The following is a 15,188-nucleotide window of genomic DNA, read 5'->3' as shown; positions in this document are numbered from 1 at the left end:
AAGCCGGGGCACCAGCCTTCTGGGGGTCCCCAGCTTGTGAGAGACCCCCCCCTCGGTCTCTCAGGACCCAGAGGAATTGATGGTGACTCAGTCGCTCCCTCCACCGCCCCTCTACCCGCTCACTCCTCCTGTCTGAATCCCTGTGAACAGGGGGTCCCGTCAGTCGGGCCAGCCTGGTGCCCACCTGATGCCCACAGCTGTGCCCGAGGAAGAATGCCCCTTTCCGCCGCGTCTCTTTCCCATCCTTCCCTGGCTCTGATTTCTGTAGATCAGAGACTGCTCTCTGGCAGGGAGGGAGCGATAGAGAAGAATGGAGGAAAGAATATGCTATAATCTTGTAAGAGGCAGTTTAGGAAAATCAATTTCCTTGTGGGACAAGATTGGCTGAAGGTTTTTTGCTCATGGATACCAGAACTCAGAACCTGGACCCTGAGCTGCTCAAAGAAAATCAGAGAGGGGGTTCCATCTCTTTGAAGGAGAAGGCCCCCACCCCAAGCCTTGGTATTACGATGATATTTTTTGATTCCCCTTCACCCTGTCCTGCCCAGGGAAGCTCCTGATGACTCAGGGGACAGAGAGGCTCCAGTCCGACATGGCCTGGGGGCTGGGGCACAAGGAACTACCAAGGCAGGGGTGGGATGGGAGAGGCAACTGATTGCCTTCATTTTTTTACTTTTCTCTTTCTGCCGATCCACTAGGTCACCTGACGTTAATTGATTTTGCAAATTAATAACTGATGTAGAAGACGGGGAAGGCAGAAAACCACTTCTCTAAGCTGATTGTCTTTAGGGGGTGGGAGGATGCTGGGCCAGTTGTCAGGGATTAGGAGGATGAGAGGATGGGGGTGGGAGGGCAAGGGGATAATGAGAAGGCAGGCCTTGGAGAATTGGAGGGGGATTGGAAGGTAGGTCCTGGGACTAATTAAGTGGGAAAGATAGCCGGAAGTCAGGCCCTGCCAGGTCTATGAGGAAGTTACGTTTCCAAAGTGTGTGCGTACACCTTTTCCCTTGGGGAATGAGAAGGTGGGGGCTGGAGGAGGGAATCAGGGAAGGAGAATCAGGCTCTAGCTGAGCTGTTCCCCTTCCCCCCCACCCCATCCCTGCCCCCACCCTCCAATCCCAGCATCAGGGCTAGGCCATGCACCGGCAGTGGCCTGGTGCGTAGTTGGGGGCTTGGAACTGAGCCCCTCTAGGCCTCTGCCTCCCAAACTGCATCCTCAATCAATCATCACTCACATTGACTGAGCCCCTTCAGAGTGCAGAGCACTGTTCTAAGCACTGGACAGAGCACAGTCGAGTTAGAGGACAGGATCCCTCTCTTCCTCTCTGGTCCAGAGGAAGAGCTAGGACATGATACAATTTACTGAGGGAATACCTGGCCCCTTGACTCTTACTGCTACCGGGCCCACCAGTGGGGTGAGGTCAGCTGTTACCCATAATATGCCCACTGGGGGGGTGAGATTGGCAGTTACCCATTCTGGTATAGATAGCCACATGGCATAGTGGTTAGAGCACAGGCCTGGGCATCAGAAAGTCATGGGTTCTAATCCTGGCTCCACCACTTGTCTGTGTGACCTTGGGAAAGTCACTTCTCTGTGTCTCAGTTACCTCATCTGTAAAATGGGGTCGAGACTGCGAGCCCCACGTGGGACTGGGATTGGGTCCAACCCAATTTGCTTGTATTCACTCCAGCGCTTAGTGCCTAGAACATAGTAAGCAATTAACCAATACCATAATTGTTATTATTATTACTGGGGCCTGTGGTGGGCGTGGGGTTGGCCATTACCCACGCTTGGCCATGGGTTGGTCATTGGAGAAGCAGCGTGGCTCAGTGGAAAGAATACGGGCTTGGGAGTCTGAGGTCATGGGTTTGAATCCTAGCCCTGCCACTTGTCTGCTGGGTGACTTTGGGCAAGTCACTTAACTTCTCTGTGCCTCAGTTACCTCTTCTGGAAAATGGGGATTAAGACTGTGAGCCCCATGTGGGATAACCTAATCACCTTGTATCCCCCCCAGCGCTTAGAACAGTGCTTTGCACATAGTAAGTGCTTAGCAAATACCATCATTATTATTACCCATACTGGAGCCTCCAGTGGTGGTGAGGTGGGGGTCGGCCCCTGTCCGTACTGAGCCCCGCTGGGGAGGGGTCGGGTCTTACCTGTATTGGGTCACGGCTGGATTGGCCTTGGCCGCACAGTGGAACCTGACCATGTGGCCCTCCAGCACCGGCTGCGGCTCCAGTGACAGGTTGACGAGCGGTGGGTCTATGAGAGATAGGGTGGTCAGCTGGGGAGGTCAGCATGTGGCTGGTGGGGTGGTGGTGGGGGAAAGGGGAGAAGTTGGCCTGGGGCCAGTGGCGGGGGTTGGGGGTGGTCAACTGGGAGCCAGTGGGATGGTCAGCCGAGAACTGGGGGGATGGTCAGCCTGGGGCCAACGGGGAGGTGTCGGGGGATGGTCATCTGGGAGCTGACCACCCAGTCAGCTGGGGCTGGTGGGGTGGACAGCCTGAGACCAGTGGGACAGCACTATGGGCCGGAAGGTTGGTCAGCTGAAGACCAGTGGGACCAGCGGGGATGTGGTGGGGGCTGTGGGTGGGTGTTTCCATGGGAGGAGCTTAGTCTCTGACCCTCCAGAGGAGGGGGCTGGGGGTTGACTCTCAGGGGAGCAGAGATTGGGGTGAGGGGCCTTTTCCCACTTTGTGGCTTCCCTGCCCTACACATGCCCTCTCAGCCCCTGTGGGCACTCCCTGGTGGGCACCAGTGCCCTTTCCTGTCCCCACTCTTCCCCCTGGTGTCCCCCAATTCCCCTCCTTGTCCCTGCTCCACCCCCTAGTGTCCTTCTGACCCCTTATGATCTTACCGTTCTCACCTGGCATCTCTGCCCACACGTGCTCTTTCTGCCTCATGGAACTAGCTCTGCTGCCCAGTCCAGCAGGGTGAAGTGGGGCATCCATGCTGCCCAGCTTGCTGTCAGATTCACCCCCAGGGCTTTTGGAAGCTGCAGACCCCAGGCTTCTGAGGTCACGCAGACCTGGCTCCACCCCGAGGGAAGCTGGGCCGGTCAGCACCTGCCTGTCTCCCAGGGCTGGGGGCAGAAAGAGCCTCGCCCTGGCTGGAGGCCCAGCTCTCCTGAGTGCACTTCCCTGGGGTCCAGCTGGACAGTACCCTCAGCCCACAGGTTCAAAGTGGCATTTGTCAGGAGTTCTAGCACCTGTTATTTTAGGAGGCATCACTGACTGACAAGGGAGGAGCACCCCACTAAAACCACATGCTTGGGGGGCAGGAGGCTGAGCTGGCGGGGGGGGGGGGGTTAGGATCCTTTCAAGGTGAAGCTTCCTGGCTAGGTCTCAGAGAGCACTGGACTGCCAGCCGGTTCTCAGAGAGGTCTGGACTACCGTACCGGTCTCCTGCTTCCTGCTCCTGGCCTCAGTTCCCTTACTGCTGTAGGGACAGGTGAGGGCTGAGGCACCTCAAAAATGCCAGGAAAATGATCAAACAATCAATCAATCAGTAGTATTTATCGTGCATTTACTCCGTATGAAGTGCTTGGGAGAGTACAACAGATTTAGTAGACACCATCCCTGCCTTGGAGGTGCTTACAATCTAGCAGGGGAGACTGATGGGAAAATAAATGACATTTAGGGAAAAACAGCTGAGCATAAAGATTGGTACCTAAGTGCTGGAAGGGGGGTGGGGTGGGTTGTGAGCAGGGGTGAGGCCTCAAGGTGATAATAACAATTAATAATTGTGGTATTTGTTAAGCACTTACTATGTGCCAAGCACTGTACTAAGTGCTGTGGTGGATACAAGCAAATCGGGTCGGTCAAAGTCCCTGTTCCACATAGGGCTCATGCTCTTAATCCCCATTTTACAGTTGAGGTCACTGAAGCCCAGAGAAGTTAAATAACTTGCTCAAGGTCACTTGCCAAAGGTGATCTTGGCAAAGACTATTCTTCATGTCCACCAAGGCCAGGACAAGCAGAAACAAGATTAGGTGGCAGAGGGAGGGTTGAGGTTAGGCAGCAGTGGGCAGGGTTGAAGTTAGGTGGCAGGGGGAGGATTTAGATGGCAGCCAGAGGGATTGAGGATAAACAGCTGATGTTCGGTGGCAGCAGAAGGGACTGACGTTAGACATCAGTGGGAGGGTTTCAGGTTAGATGGCAGTGGGAGCAGTGGGAGAGTGGAGGTTAGAAAGGGGTGGGAGAGGTTGAGGTTGGTAGTGGGAGTGGCAGAGCTTAGACTGAAATGAGAAGGGTTGAAGTTAGACATTTAGGGGGCCTGCAAAGTCCACTTTCCTCTAGATTTTCATAGCCAGCCAGCCAGACAGACAGACAGTTAATGGCGGTGCAGCCCTGTCTTGGGATTCATTTGAGTGCAGTTCTTCTAGAAGACAGGGAGCTGGATGCTTTGACTTAGTGCTCAGTGGTCCTGGAGACTTTTGCAGCCTCTATATCCTCCCCATCCCTTTCAGCATAATCTCCAGGAAAGAGCACGGGGTTGGGAGTCAGGAGACGTGGGTTCCATTCCCACTTTGGCCACTGGTTTGTTGTGTGACCTTAGGTGAGTCACTTAACTGAGCTTCAATTCCCCTCTCTGGAATATGGGGTTAGGATCCCCCAGCTTTCCCTCTCTCTCAGTTTGTGGGCCCTGGGGTGGACAGGGACTGTGTCCGATCTGATTGGCCTATGTTTCCCCTAAAAAGTGGCAGTCAGGAGTGTTTGATAAATGCGACGACCAACCAGTCTCTCCCAGTCCCTATCAGCTCCCTGCTGGGTCCACTGATGCCCCTCACATACTGAGACCAACCTCTGTCCCTCCCACGAGGGCCAGTAGACCGGGTCAGCCTCGGTAGCATCCCGACCCCTCTCCCCCTCTCCCCTTCCCCTTCCTTCCTGTCCGATCTGGCTTTTCTAGCAGCCCCTTGGCTCTGGCAGTATAAATAGCTTCCGGCACATCCAACCATCATATACTTGTGTCGTTGCCTGCTGAACTCATGGGAGGGCAGCTCGGAAAGAGCTGGAGGAACGGAAATCGTTTGGAACAGATGTTCTGGTTTTGGGTTGTGCTGGGGCTGGGGGTACAGATTCTGGGGTGTTGAGAAGGCTGAGTTGCACTGTGGAGGCTGGAGCCAGACTTGGGGGTTGGGGGGTGTCAGGATTGAGGGGGGGGGGAGGAGAGAGAGATGATAAGGTGGGGTTAAACTTTCCATTTGGATCTTGAGGCCGGGGAGAGATGCTTAATGCAAGAACACTTTTGCCCTCTGACCTCCCAGCCCCAGATTTGCGCTCCTGAGGTGCCTTGTCTGCCGACACCAGAAGCCTTGCAGAAGAGGTGGGAGGAGGGGAGTGGGAGGTCTGCGGTGGGGGGCATGTCTCCTTGCCAGACGGAATGGGCCTGGGCACCAGGGGTACGTGTACACACACACACATACATGCACACACAAACACACACTCCCTCAGCGGGATGGGACCGGTGCTGAGCGGGATGGATCAGTCAGCCTGACAGAGCAGAGGCTGAGGGACACTGGAGGGAGAAGAGCAAGATCTGGGTGTATCTTGTCGTGACTGGAGATTTAGTAAATTATGTAAATCACATGCAAAACAATGCATAGCAGCAGCTCTTCTCTGAGTCTCAGTGGTCTTCCTCCGCCACCTCCAGGTTTGATGTTTTCTAGGCTAATGCTGGGCACTACTCTGGGGCACAGAGGTACAAGACTTTGTCTCCTCCAGCCCCTGCTCCTTCCCCACCCACCCCCTGATAGGGCTGACTGGGTATTTCTCAGGCGGATCCCAAGGCTGAAAAGCGAACTCATCATTCCCACCTCTCCCTGTGTGGCCTGGGACAAGTTACCTACCCTCTCTGGGTACGTGAGAAGCATCGTGGCCCAATCAAAAGAGCAGCGGCCTGGGAGCCAGGGGACCTGAGTTTTCATTCTAGCTCTGCCACGTGTCTCCCGTGTGGCCTTGGGCAACTCACAATTTCTCTGGGGCTCAATATCCTCATCTGTAAAATGGGTACCTGAGACCTATTCTCCCTCCCCCTAAGACTGTTAAGCTCCATGTTCAATAGGGACTTTGTCCTCTTTGACTATCTTGGGCCATTTCCAGTGCTTGGCACATAGTAAGAGCTTAACAAATGCACAGTAATTAGAATTCCTGAGAAAACGGACATCTACACCCAAAGGGCACCACTCTCTGGTGGCCAAATACTCCCCACCCCAGAATCCCATTTTCTGATGGTTCCCCTCCCACTGAACTCACTCTGCACCCTGCCACGTCCCCCTCCTTCACCCTATGTCAACTCTTGTACTTCGATCGTTTTCACGGCTGTAGCACGATGGAGCCCTCAGCTGCTGCCGCTGTTTCCCCCCAGTCAAGTTCGCTTTGCACCTGGCTGAACTTCCCATCCTTGGAGGCCAGGGTGGTGAGGAGGAGGAGGAGTCAGGCTGGCAGGTGGGGCCCAGGGTGGCCAGGAGGGGAAAGGGACAGCTGTAGGCATGAGCAGGTACTCACGTTGGATGTCAATGGTGACTGATGTCTCCTTTCCATTAGGGGCAGCCTTGTTGGTAGCCCTGCAGACGATGCGCTGCCCGTTCTCCACGTCAGCGGGCGACACGAAGAGCGTGCTGATGATGCTCTCCCGTTTCCCATCCCGCACCAGCGTCTGTGGGGGCGACAGGGGAGGGGCCGCCCTCGTCATTCCTGACAGGAAGCCAGGAGCCGGGGTGTAATAATAATAATAATATTAGTATTTATTTAGCACTTACTGTACTAAGTGCTGGGGTAGATACAAGGTAATTGAGTTGGACCCATATAAGGCTCACAGTCTTTTTCATTTTGTAGACAAGGTAACTGAGGCACAGAGAAGTGAAGTGACTTGCCCAGTGCCACATAGCAGACAAGTGGCAGAGCTGGGATTAGAACCTATGACCTTCTGATTTCTGGGCCCATGCTGTACTCACTATACCGTGCTAGAGAAGCAGCGTGGCTCAGTGGAAAGATCATGGGCTTTGGAGTCAGAGGCTATGGGTTCAAATCCCGGCTCTGCCAATTGTCAGCTGTGTGACTTTGGGCAAGTCACTTCACTTCTCTGGGCTTCAGTTACCTCATCTGTAACATGGGGATTAAGACTGTGAGTCCCCATGGGACAACCTGATCACCTTGTAACCTCCCAGCACTTAGAACAGTGCTTTGCACATAGTAAGTGCTTAACAAATGCCATTATTATTATTATTATTATCATGCTGGGATGTGGTTGGGGGGGGGGTGCAGACAGGGAAATGGAGACTGAACAGAGAGAGCAATCTGGGCAGTGAAGCAAGGAAAACCCAGGCATCGGGGCCAGTCAGAAACTGATTATTCTCAGCCTCTTCCTCTCAGTTTGGTCCTTGGGTTTAGTTTGCCTGGGGCTGGGCCTGGGGTGGGCAAGCCGAGTTGTGGAGCAGGAAGAGGAGGGCTTTGAGGAGTAGGGGGAGGTCAGCTTCCCTGGCAGGATCTGGCAGGAATCAGGTCCCAACTTGAATCCATGCATTTTTTCCAGAGGCTACTGCGGGTTCAAATGGTACCACTACTCCCTAGAGGAGACAGGGACAAATGAGACTCCTCATGGTTCTCCACAACGCCCGTTGGCCTCGCTGACTGCTCATTTTTATCGCTGACCTCCATCCCTCCTGCTACAGCTCCCTTCCATGCTCTCGGCCCCCCTCACCTTGGAGAGAGACCCCAGATCTGATCACCCACCCTAGTGAGGGAAGCACCTCTGGGTGGTGCAACTCCACGGAGGCCAGAAGGGGACACGATGCATCCACACAGGGGGCGTCGACTGACTGGGGCGGTGGCTTGCAGCATCCCCCGCGTAGCCTCCCAGTAGCCAAGCGATAATGAAAACAATTTTCTGGCCGGAAATCAGACCCAGCATGTGGGGTTTCTCTAACTTGCATTTCTTTAATTTTTTCATGCGCTCCCCTGCACTCAGGCTGGGCCTCCACTCTGCTCCAGAGAAAGAAGGGAGGGTTGTGAGGTGGGGGGCTCTGGGCTGCGGGTTTAGGGCTGGAAAATTATTACCATTATTATTATTGAGTTGGAACCATGAGCCTCTGGATCTCAGGCCCCTCTCACCTTTTTCTCTCCCATTCCCAACCATGGCCAATAATTCACTTACTGCACTGGGCAGCCCTCTCTGCCCAGACCCCAAATCTGGATCAGGGGGCCGAGGACAAAAACACCTGGTTTCCGGCCCTCCCCACCAAATGTAGGCAGGCCGGAGGCGGGCACCTCGACCTCTTCTGCCCACAGGAGCAGGGCAGGCTGCCCAGAGCAGGGGCTATTTAACCCAGCAGGGGCTGGATCAGGGAGTGTTTCTGGATGGCTCTGCAAATTGTCAGCCATTAAACTCCTCCCAACAGCTGGGTCTTAGACCCAGAGTAGAACTCAGAAAAGTCAGGGAAGGCACTTGGGCAGGCCAGTATGAGGCAGAGGTACCATCTCATTCATTCAAGCGTATTTATTGAGCACTTACCTTGTTCAGAGTACTATACTAAGTGCTTGGGAAAGTACAATACAGCAATAAAGTCCTGTAGACTTTAGCTCTGTAGGAATAGAGTCCTCACATAGTGCTGATCCCTTGGTCCTCCTTCCCTTCTCTCCTTGTATCATCTCTTTTCCCCAGTGTCCTCTCCTGGGTGACTTCTTTCTTCTCTCCCTCCCGCTTCTCCCACCCTGCTTTCCCTCCCTGTCCTAACCTCTGTCCCCACTCTCCCACCCTGCCCTCCCTCCCAGCTCTCCCATCCTGGTCTCTCTCATTACTCTCCCAGTTTTCCAGTGGGGTAAGTCTGGCACTAGAGGTGGCTGAGATGATGGGAACTGGGCTGATGGAAACTTCCTTCCTCTGCTGGAGAAGCTCTCTGGGATGGTCAAATCCAGGAGAAGGGACAGTTGATGGGCTCAATCCCACCCTCCTCCTGTTAGGGGGAAGAGGGCAGCCTGGGGCTGGGCTCTGGGGCTGGCTCTGGGGAGACTTGGAGGGTTCCTGCCCTCTCCCCTTCTCTGTCTGTCCTTAATTAGTCACACTGAAGCAACACTCACAAGAGTCTTTCCTACCCGGGGCAACGGAGGGCAGAGTCCCACTGGGCTTGGAATAACTAGGGCCAGGTTCTGGGGGACCAGGCCAAGAGGGTGTGGATGTCTCAGTGCAACCCATCACCACTACTGCAATAATAACCAGAGTGTTTGTCCTGCTGGCAGTGGGGCATGCTCTTCCCTCTTCACCTCTAAGTCCCGAGCAACACTGGCCCGGATGGCTAGGGACCACAGAGCTGTGCTGCTAATAAACCCCCTTTCTCCCCGCCATCCCCCACACCTTTTCTTTCATTCCTTTGTTCCTTTATTGGCTTTTTGGAGGTGTCGGGGAGACACAGCAGGGAGCCAAGCATTCAAACAGGCAATAGATAAGGCATGTGCTCAGCCTTGGGGGCGGGGTGGGCCCTCCGGGGCTGGGCCAAGGGAGGGTAGGGGGAGGTAAAGGAGGCCATCTTCAGTCCTGCTCAGGGCTGGGGAGGAAACACTCATGTCACTGTATCATCTCCTTGGACTGCAGCAGGCAGGTCCAGAGCTGGGACTGGCCATGCCGGACATTTAATCTCCAGAATGGATGCTGAACCTGCTGCCGTTGTGTGCACACAGGCACACACAGACACACACACACATACACACAAACACAAAGACACACCCACCCACACACTATCTCTCTCATACCACACGCGCGCACACACACACACACACACACACATATATCATCCACATACAAACACACACGCATCCTCTCTCATACCACCCACCCCTACACACACACACATACACACCACCTCACACATTCTCATATTGTCCACATACAAATACACACACTCTCTTATAACCCCCCCCCCCCCCCGCCCCCGACACATACCCTCTCTCATACCATCTGGGAAGACACACACTCACACACTCCTACTGCTACACACACACACACACACACACACACACACACACACACACAAACACATGCAATCGTACTGCTCACCTTCATAAACGGATTCTGTCCATGTACACAGAAATACACACACACTCTCTAATCCCATCCACATCCACACAAACACACACTCTATCATCCTATCCATATTCCCACCCACCCACACACACTCGTACCATCCACATGCCCACAAACACACACTCTCATCGCATCCACATCCACCAGTAATAATAATAATAATAATAATGATAATAATGGCATTTGTTAAGCGCTTACTATGTGCCAAGCACTGTTCTAAGGGCTGGTGGAGGGGGGGGGGTATACAAGGTCATCAGGTTGTCCCACATGGGGCTCACAGTCTTAATCCCCATTTTACAGATATGAAGTAACTGAGTCCCAGAGAAGTTAAGTGTCTTGCCCAAAGTCACACAGCTGACAAGTGGAGGAGCCGAGATTAGAACCCATGATCTCTGACTCCCAAGCCTGTGCTCTTTCCACTAAGCCACACTGCTTCTCTGTTCACTAACATTCATAATGTTCACTAACATTCATACCATCCCTGTCCACACAAACACACATATAAACCCATACTGCTCCAATCTACACACTCCTCCCCACCACCTCCCCTTAAGCCTCCCCCATCCCACTTATCTACACAATCCCCCCCACCCCCCATCACCCCTTAGAGCTGGCCCCATTGCTGCCCCTGATTTGCTGTTCTTTTCCCCATGGCTTGCTTTTTTTGAGAAGTGGAATTTGCTAGCAGAGCCTCCAGGCTCTCTGTCTCCCTGCCCTCAGACCTCCTGCTCCCTGAGAAAGGGGGCTGTGTGCCTGCTTGCTTCTCCCACCCCCCTTACAATGTTGCTGTTGGAGAGCAGCTGGTTGGGTGAGGGCTGGGAAGCCGGGGTTTGAGCCCGGAGCGGTCAGTGGTGTGCTGGCAAGCAGCAGCTCTGCCCTCTTGGAGCTGGGGGCAGGGTCTGGACCCTGCTAAAATAATAATAATAATAATAATAATGATGATGATGGTATTTGTTAAGCGCTTACTATGTGGCAAGCACCATTCTAAGCGCTTAGACTGTCTCCCATGGGGCTCACAGTCTAATACCCATGTTACAGAGGAGGGAACTGAGGCCCAGAGAAAGTGACTTGCCCAAGATCACACAGCAGACAAGAGGTGGAGGCAGGATTAGAACCCAGGTCCTTCTGACTCCAGGTCTGTCATCTATCCACTAGGCCATAATATTAATCATAATAATAATAATAATGATGATGATGATGGTATTTGTTAAGCGCTTACTATGTGTCAAGCACCGTTCTAAGCGCTGGGGTAGATATAAACTAGTCAGGTTGGACACAGTCCCTGTCTCCCATGGGGCTCACAGCCTAATTCCCATGTTACAGAAGAGGGAACTGAGGCCCAGAGAAAGTGACTTGCCCAAGATCACGCAGCAGACAAGAGGTGGAGCCGGGATTAGAACCCAGGCCCTTCTGACTCCAGGCCTGTGGTCTATCCACTAGGCCATTATGCTTGACCAGGACAGGCACAGTGGAGTGGGTGGAGGATGTGGCCTGGAGCTGCCCACTCAGGCCATTCGGGAAAGGACACTGGCTCTCTCCCTTCCCCACCTGGTGGGCCTGAGGGGCTGATCTTGGCCAAATTCCTTTACCTCTCTGGGCCCCACATTCCCCACCTACACGATGGGGGTAATAGGAAGCATTATTAGTGGAAAGAGCATGGGACTGGGAGTCAGTAAACTGGGATCTAATCCCAACTTTGCCCCAGCCTGCCGTGTGACTTTGGGCAAGTCGCTTAACCTCTCTGGGCCTCAGTTGCCCTGAAGATCCCTGGGAATCAAATACCTGTTCTATCCCTGCCCCTTAGACTGTGAGCCCTATGAGAGCTGGGGAGCCAGTTGTTGGGTAGGGACTGTCTCTATATGTTGCAGATTTGTACTTCCCAAGCTCTTAGTACAGTGCTCTGCACACAGTAAGTGCTCAATAAATACGATTGAATGAAAGAATGACTGTGTCTGATCTGATTGGACTGTATCTACTCCAATGCCTAGCCCAGGGCTTGGCACATAGCAAGTGTTTAACAAATACAATTATTATTATTTACCCCAGGGTTTAGCATTGTATTGTATTGTTTCTATCTTAGTGCTTAGCACAGTGTTTGGTCACACAATAATAATAATAATAATTATGGAATTTCTTAGCTGCTTACTTTGTGCCAGGCACCGTACTAAGTGCTGGGATGGATACAAGCAAATCGGATTGGACATAGTCTTTGTCCCATGTGGGGTTTACAATCTCAATCCCCATTTTACAGATGAGGTAACTGAGGCACAGAGAACTGAAGTGACTTGCCCAAGGTCACAAAGCAGACAAGTGACAGAGCTGGGATTAGAACCCATGACCTTCTGACTCCCAGGTCCATGCTCTAATAAGCACTTAATAAAGACTCTAAGTATAATCAATCGTATTTATTGAGCGCTTACTGTGTGCAGAGCACTGTACTAAGCGCTTAAGTGTAATCAGTGGAGAGTGTTCCAGGCAATGTCTGGGGGCACCCCAAGGGATTGGGGTTCCAATCCTGACTGCCATTACTACTCATTGTGTGATTCAGACGGGCCCCTTACCCTCTGGGCCTTAGTTTACCTGGCAGCAGCTAGGTTCATGACCTCCCCCAGCTCCGCCCTGCCTGGCCACGGCCCTCGCCTCCTGGATCCACCCCCATGGCCTCACCTTGGAATAGGCAGCTCCATTCATCACCTCTCCCTGGCGTAGCCAGATGATGGAGGCCGCAGGCTTGGCGTTGTCCGCGTGGCAGGTAAGGTTCAGGGGGTCTCCGGCCCGCAGGCTGATCACCGGCCCCCCCATGATGACGGGGTCGTCCGGGGGCACTGTGGACAAACACAGGGTCGGGCTGATTGCACAGGGGACAAGGAGTGGGGCTCCGAGGAGGAGGAGGAAGAGGAGGAGTGCTGGTTAAATCTCCTTGCTGGGCATCTTCCTACCAGCTGAATCATTCACCCTTCCCAACCAGCCCCACCCTTCCTCTGAAATGGTGAGGTTGCCGGGCTAGGGGTCCCTTCTCTCTTCTCTCCCTTGGACTGTGTCCCGGCCACCTGACTTCTCCCCTGCTTCCCAGACAAAGCAGGGAAAAAGCAGCCACAATCCTGCCCTTCCTGATGGTGGCACACCAGGCTTCCTCAGTCCTCTCCTACCCAACGGTGACACACTGGGCTTCCCCGGTCCTCCCCATCTTGACTGTGACACACTGGGCTTCTCTGATCCTCTCCTACCTGACTGTGGCACACTGGGCTTCCCTGTTCCCCCACCTTCATGATGGTGGCACACTGGACTTTCCCAGTTCTTCCCTTACTGACATAGCACACCGGGCTTCCCTGGTCCTCCCCCCTCTGATGGTGGCACACTGGGCTTCCTTATCCTCCCCTTCTTGATGGTGGTACACTGGGCTTCTCCAGCCCTCCCTTTCCTAATGGTGGAACACTGGGTTTCTCCCTTTCTCCCCTTCCTGACCTTAGGACACTGGACTTCCCTGGTCCTCCCCTTCCTGACATGGCACACCGGGCTTCCCCAGTCCTTCCCTTCCTGACAGTGGCACACTGGACTTCCCTGTTCTTTCCCTTCCTGACGGTGACAAACTGGGCTTCCCCGGTCCTCCCCTTCCTGCTGATGGCACACTGGGCTTTCCTGGGCAGAGGTTAGCGGTAGGACAGGGGAGCGGGGCAGTTTGTTGGTGGGATCAGGCAGAAGCCCTCAGAAAAGTTGGAGATGAACAATCTGAGAATACAGAATAGTAGTAAACTGGGCTGGGTCATGAGAGCCCACTCTCTCAGTTTTACACACACATGCATGCTCACACATACACGTGCAAGCTTGCAAAATGCATATCACACACACTCCTCCGTGTACACATGAAGCAAGCTTAGCCACCCACAGACTAATCTGCACACACCCCAGCCAGTGTATACACATACGCACGCACACACACACACACACACACACACACACACACACACACACACACTCCATAGAGAATGGGCACTGATTAGATCTCCCCAAATATGTAGTTACCCTGCCAGTTATTTCAGGAATCATGCATTATTGATTAGCTCTTGGTTCATTACCCTTCCGGATGAGGGTGGGAGAAAGATTGAGTGGTGGGGATGGGGGGGTTGGGTTGGGCGGGAGGGAGACACGGGCCCCAAGAGAATCCCAGCGGCTCCCAACAGCTGTGTCTTTGGCTAAAAGGAAAGTCTCTCTCTCTCTCTCCCTCTCTCTCTCTCTCTCTCTCTCTCTCTCTCTCTCTCTCTCTCTCTCTCTCTCAACAACCCCTCCATTCAAACTGGAGTGGGGTGGGTGTGGGTGTGTGTGGGGTTGAACGGAGATGGCAGGGGTGGAAAGGGGAGAGGAAGAGAGAAGCAGGCAGAGGAGCGAGGCCGAGATGCATTATTCATTTGGCACTCTCCCTGGATTGGCTGTTAAGAATGCCCCACGATAGAATCTGGGCTCCTAATGTTTAATTGCAGGGAAGGGGGAGTCTTTGGTGATTAATCCAGGATAAAAATAGACAGCTGTTTGGAGGGTTTGCCCTTAACAGCTGGGTGGCATGGGAGTGGGAGAGGGAGATGCCTCCCTCTCTCAAGGCATAATAATAATAATAATGATAATAATAGCAATAATAATAATAATAATGGCATTTATTAAGCGCTTACTATGTGCAAAGCACTGTTCTAAATGCTGGGAAGGTTACAAGGTGATCAGGTTGTCCCACAGGGGGCTCACAGTCTTAATCCCCATTTTACAGATGAGGGAACATGAGGCCCAGAGAAGTTAAGTGACTTGCCCAAAGTCACAAAGCTGACAAATGACGGAGCCGGGATTTGAACCCATGACCTCTGACTCCAAAGCCCGTGCTCCTTCCACTGAGCCACGCCGCTTCTCAAAATTTTATCTCAACACTCCTAGGTGATTTATTCTAAATCCTCCAGTGTATTTAAACAATTTTTTTAAACTCTCATACCAGAGAGGGGATTAGAACCCAGGCCTCCAGCCTTCCAAGGCTGTTACCTTTCCTCTAGGCCACCGTAGATATGTGGGGGTAGGGACTTTTTCTGTGCCACCTCCCTCTCATTGCCCCTCACCTGTCGAGATCCAG

At 53.3% G+C, this 15,188-nt stretch overlaps 1 protein-coding gene across 2 annotated transcripts in view; it reads right to left on the bottom strand.

Annotated features, from left to right (window-relative positions):
* KIRREL3 (kirre like nephrin family adhesion molecule 3) overlaps positions 1–15,188 on the bottom strand; it is a 386,118-nt gene that overhangs the window by 22,356 nt on the left and 348,574 nt on the right. For both annotated transcript variants that reach the window (XM_038753761.1, XM_038753762.1), the window contains exons 5-7: positions 12,749–12,906; positions 6,511–6,661; positions 2,158–2,263 (exon numbers count right to left, since the gene is read on the bottom strand). In XM_038753761.1, coding sequence (XP_038609689.1) covers positions 2,158–2,263; positions 6,511–6,661; positions 12,749–12,906 — 415 coding nt within the window. The remainder of the gene's footprint in view (positions 1–2,157; positions 2,264–6,510; positions 6,662–12,748; positions 12,907–15,188) is intronic.

This window comes from Tachyglossus aculeatus, chromosome 11, assembly GCF_015852505.1.
Source record: "Tachyglossus aculeatus isolate mTacAcu1 chromosome 11, mTacAcu1.pri, whole genome shotgun sequence".
In the NCBI taxonomy this organism is placed as follows: Eukaryota; Metazoa; Chordata; class Mammalia; order Monotremata; family Tachyglossidae; genus Tachyglossus; species Tachyglossus aculeatus.
This window is presented reverse-complemented; position numbering and strand designations above follow the sequence as displayed.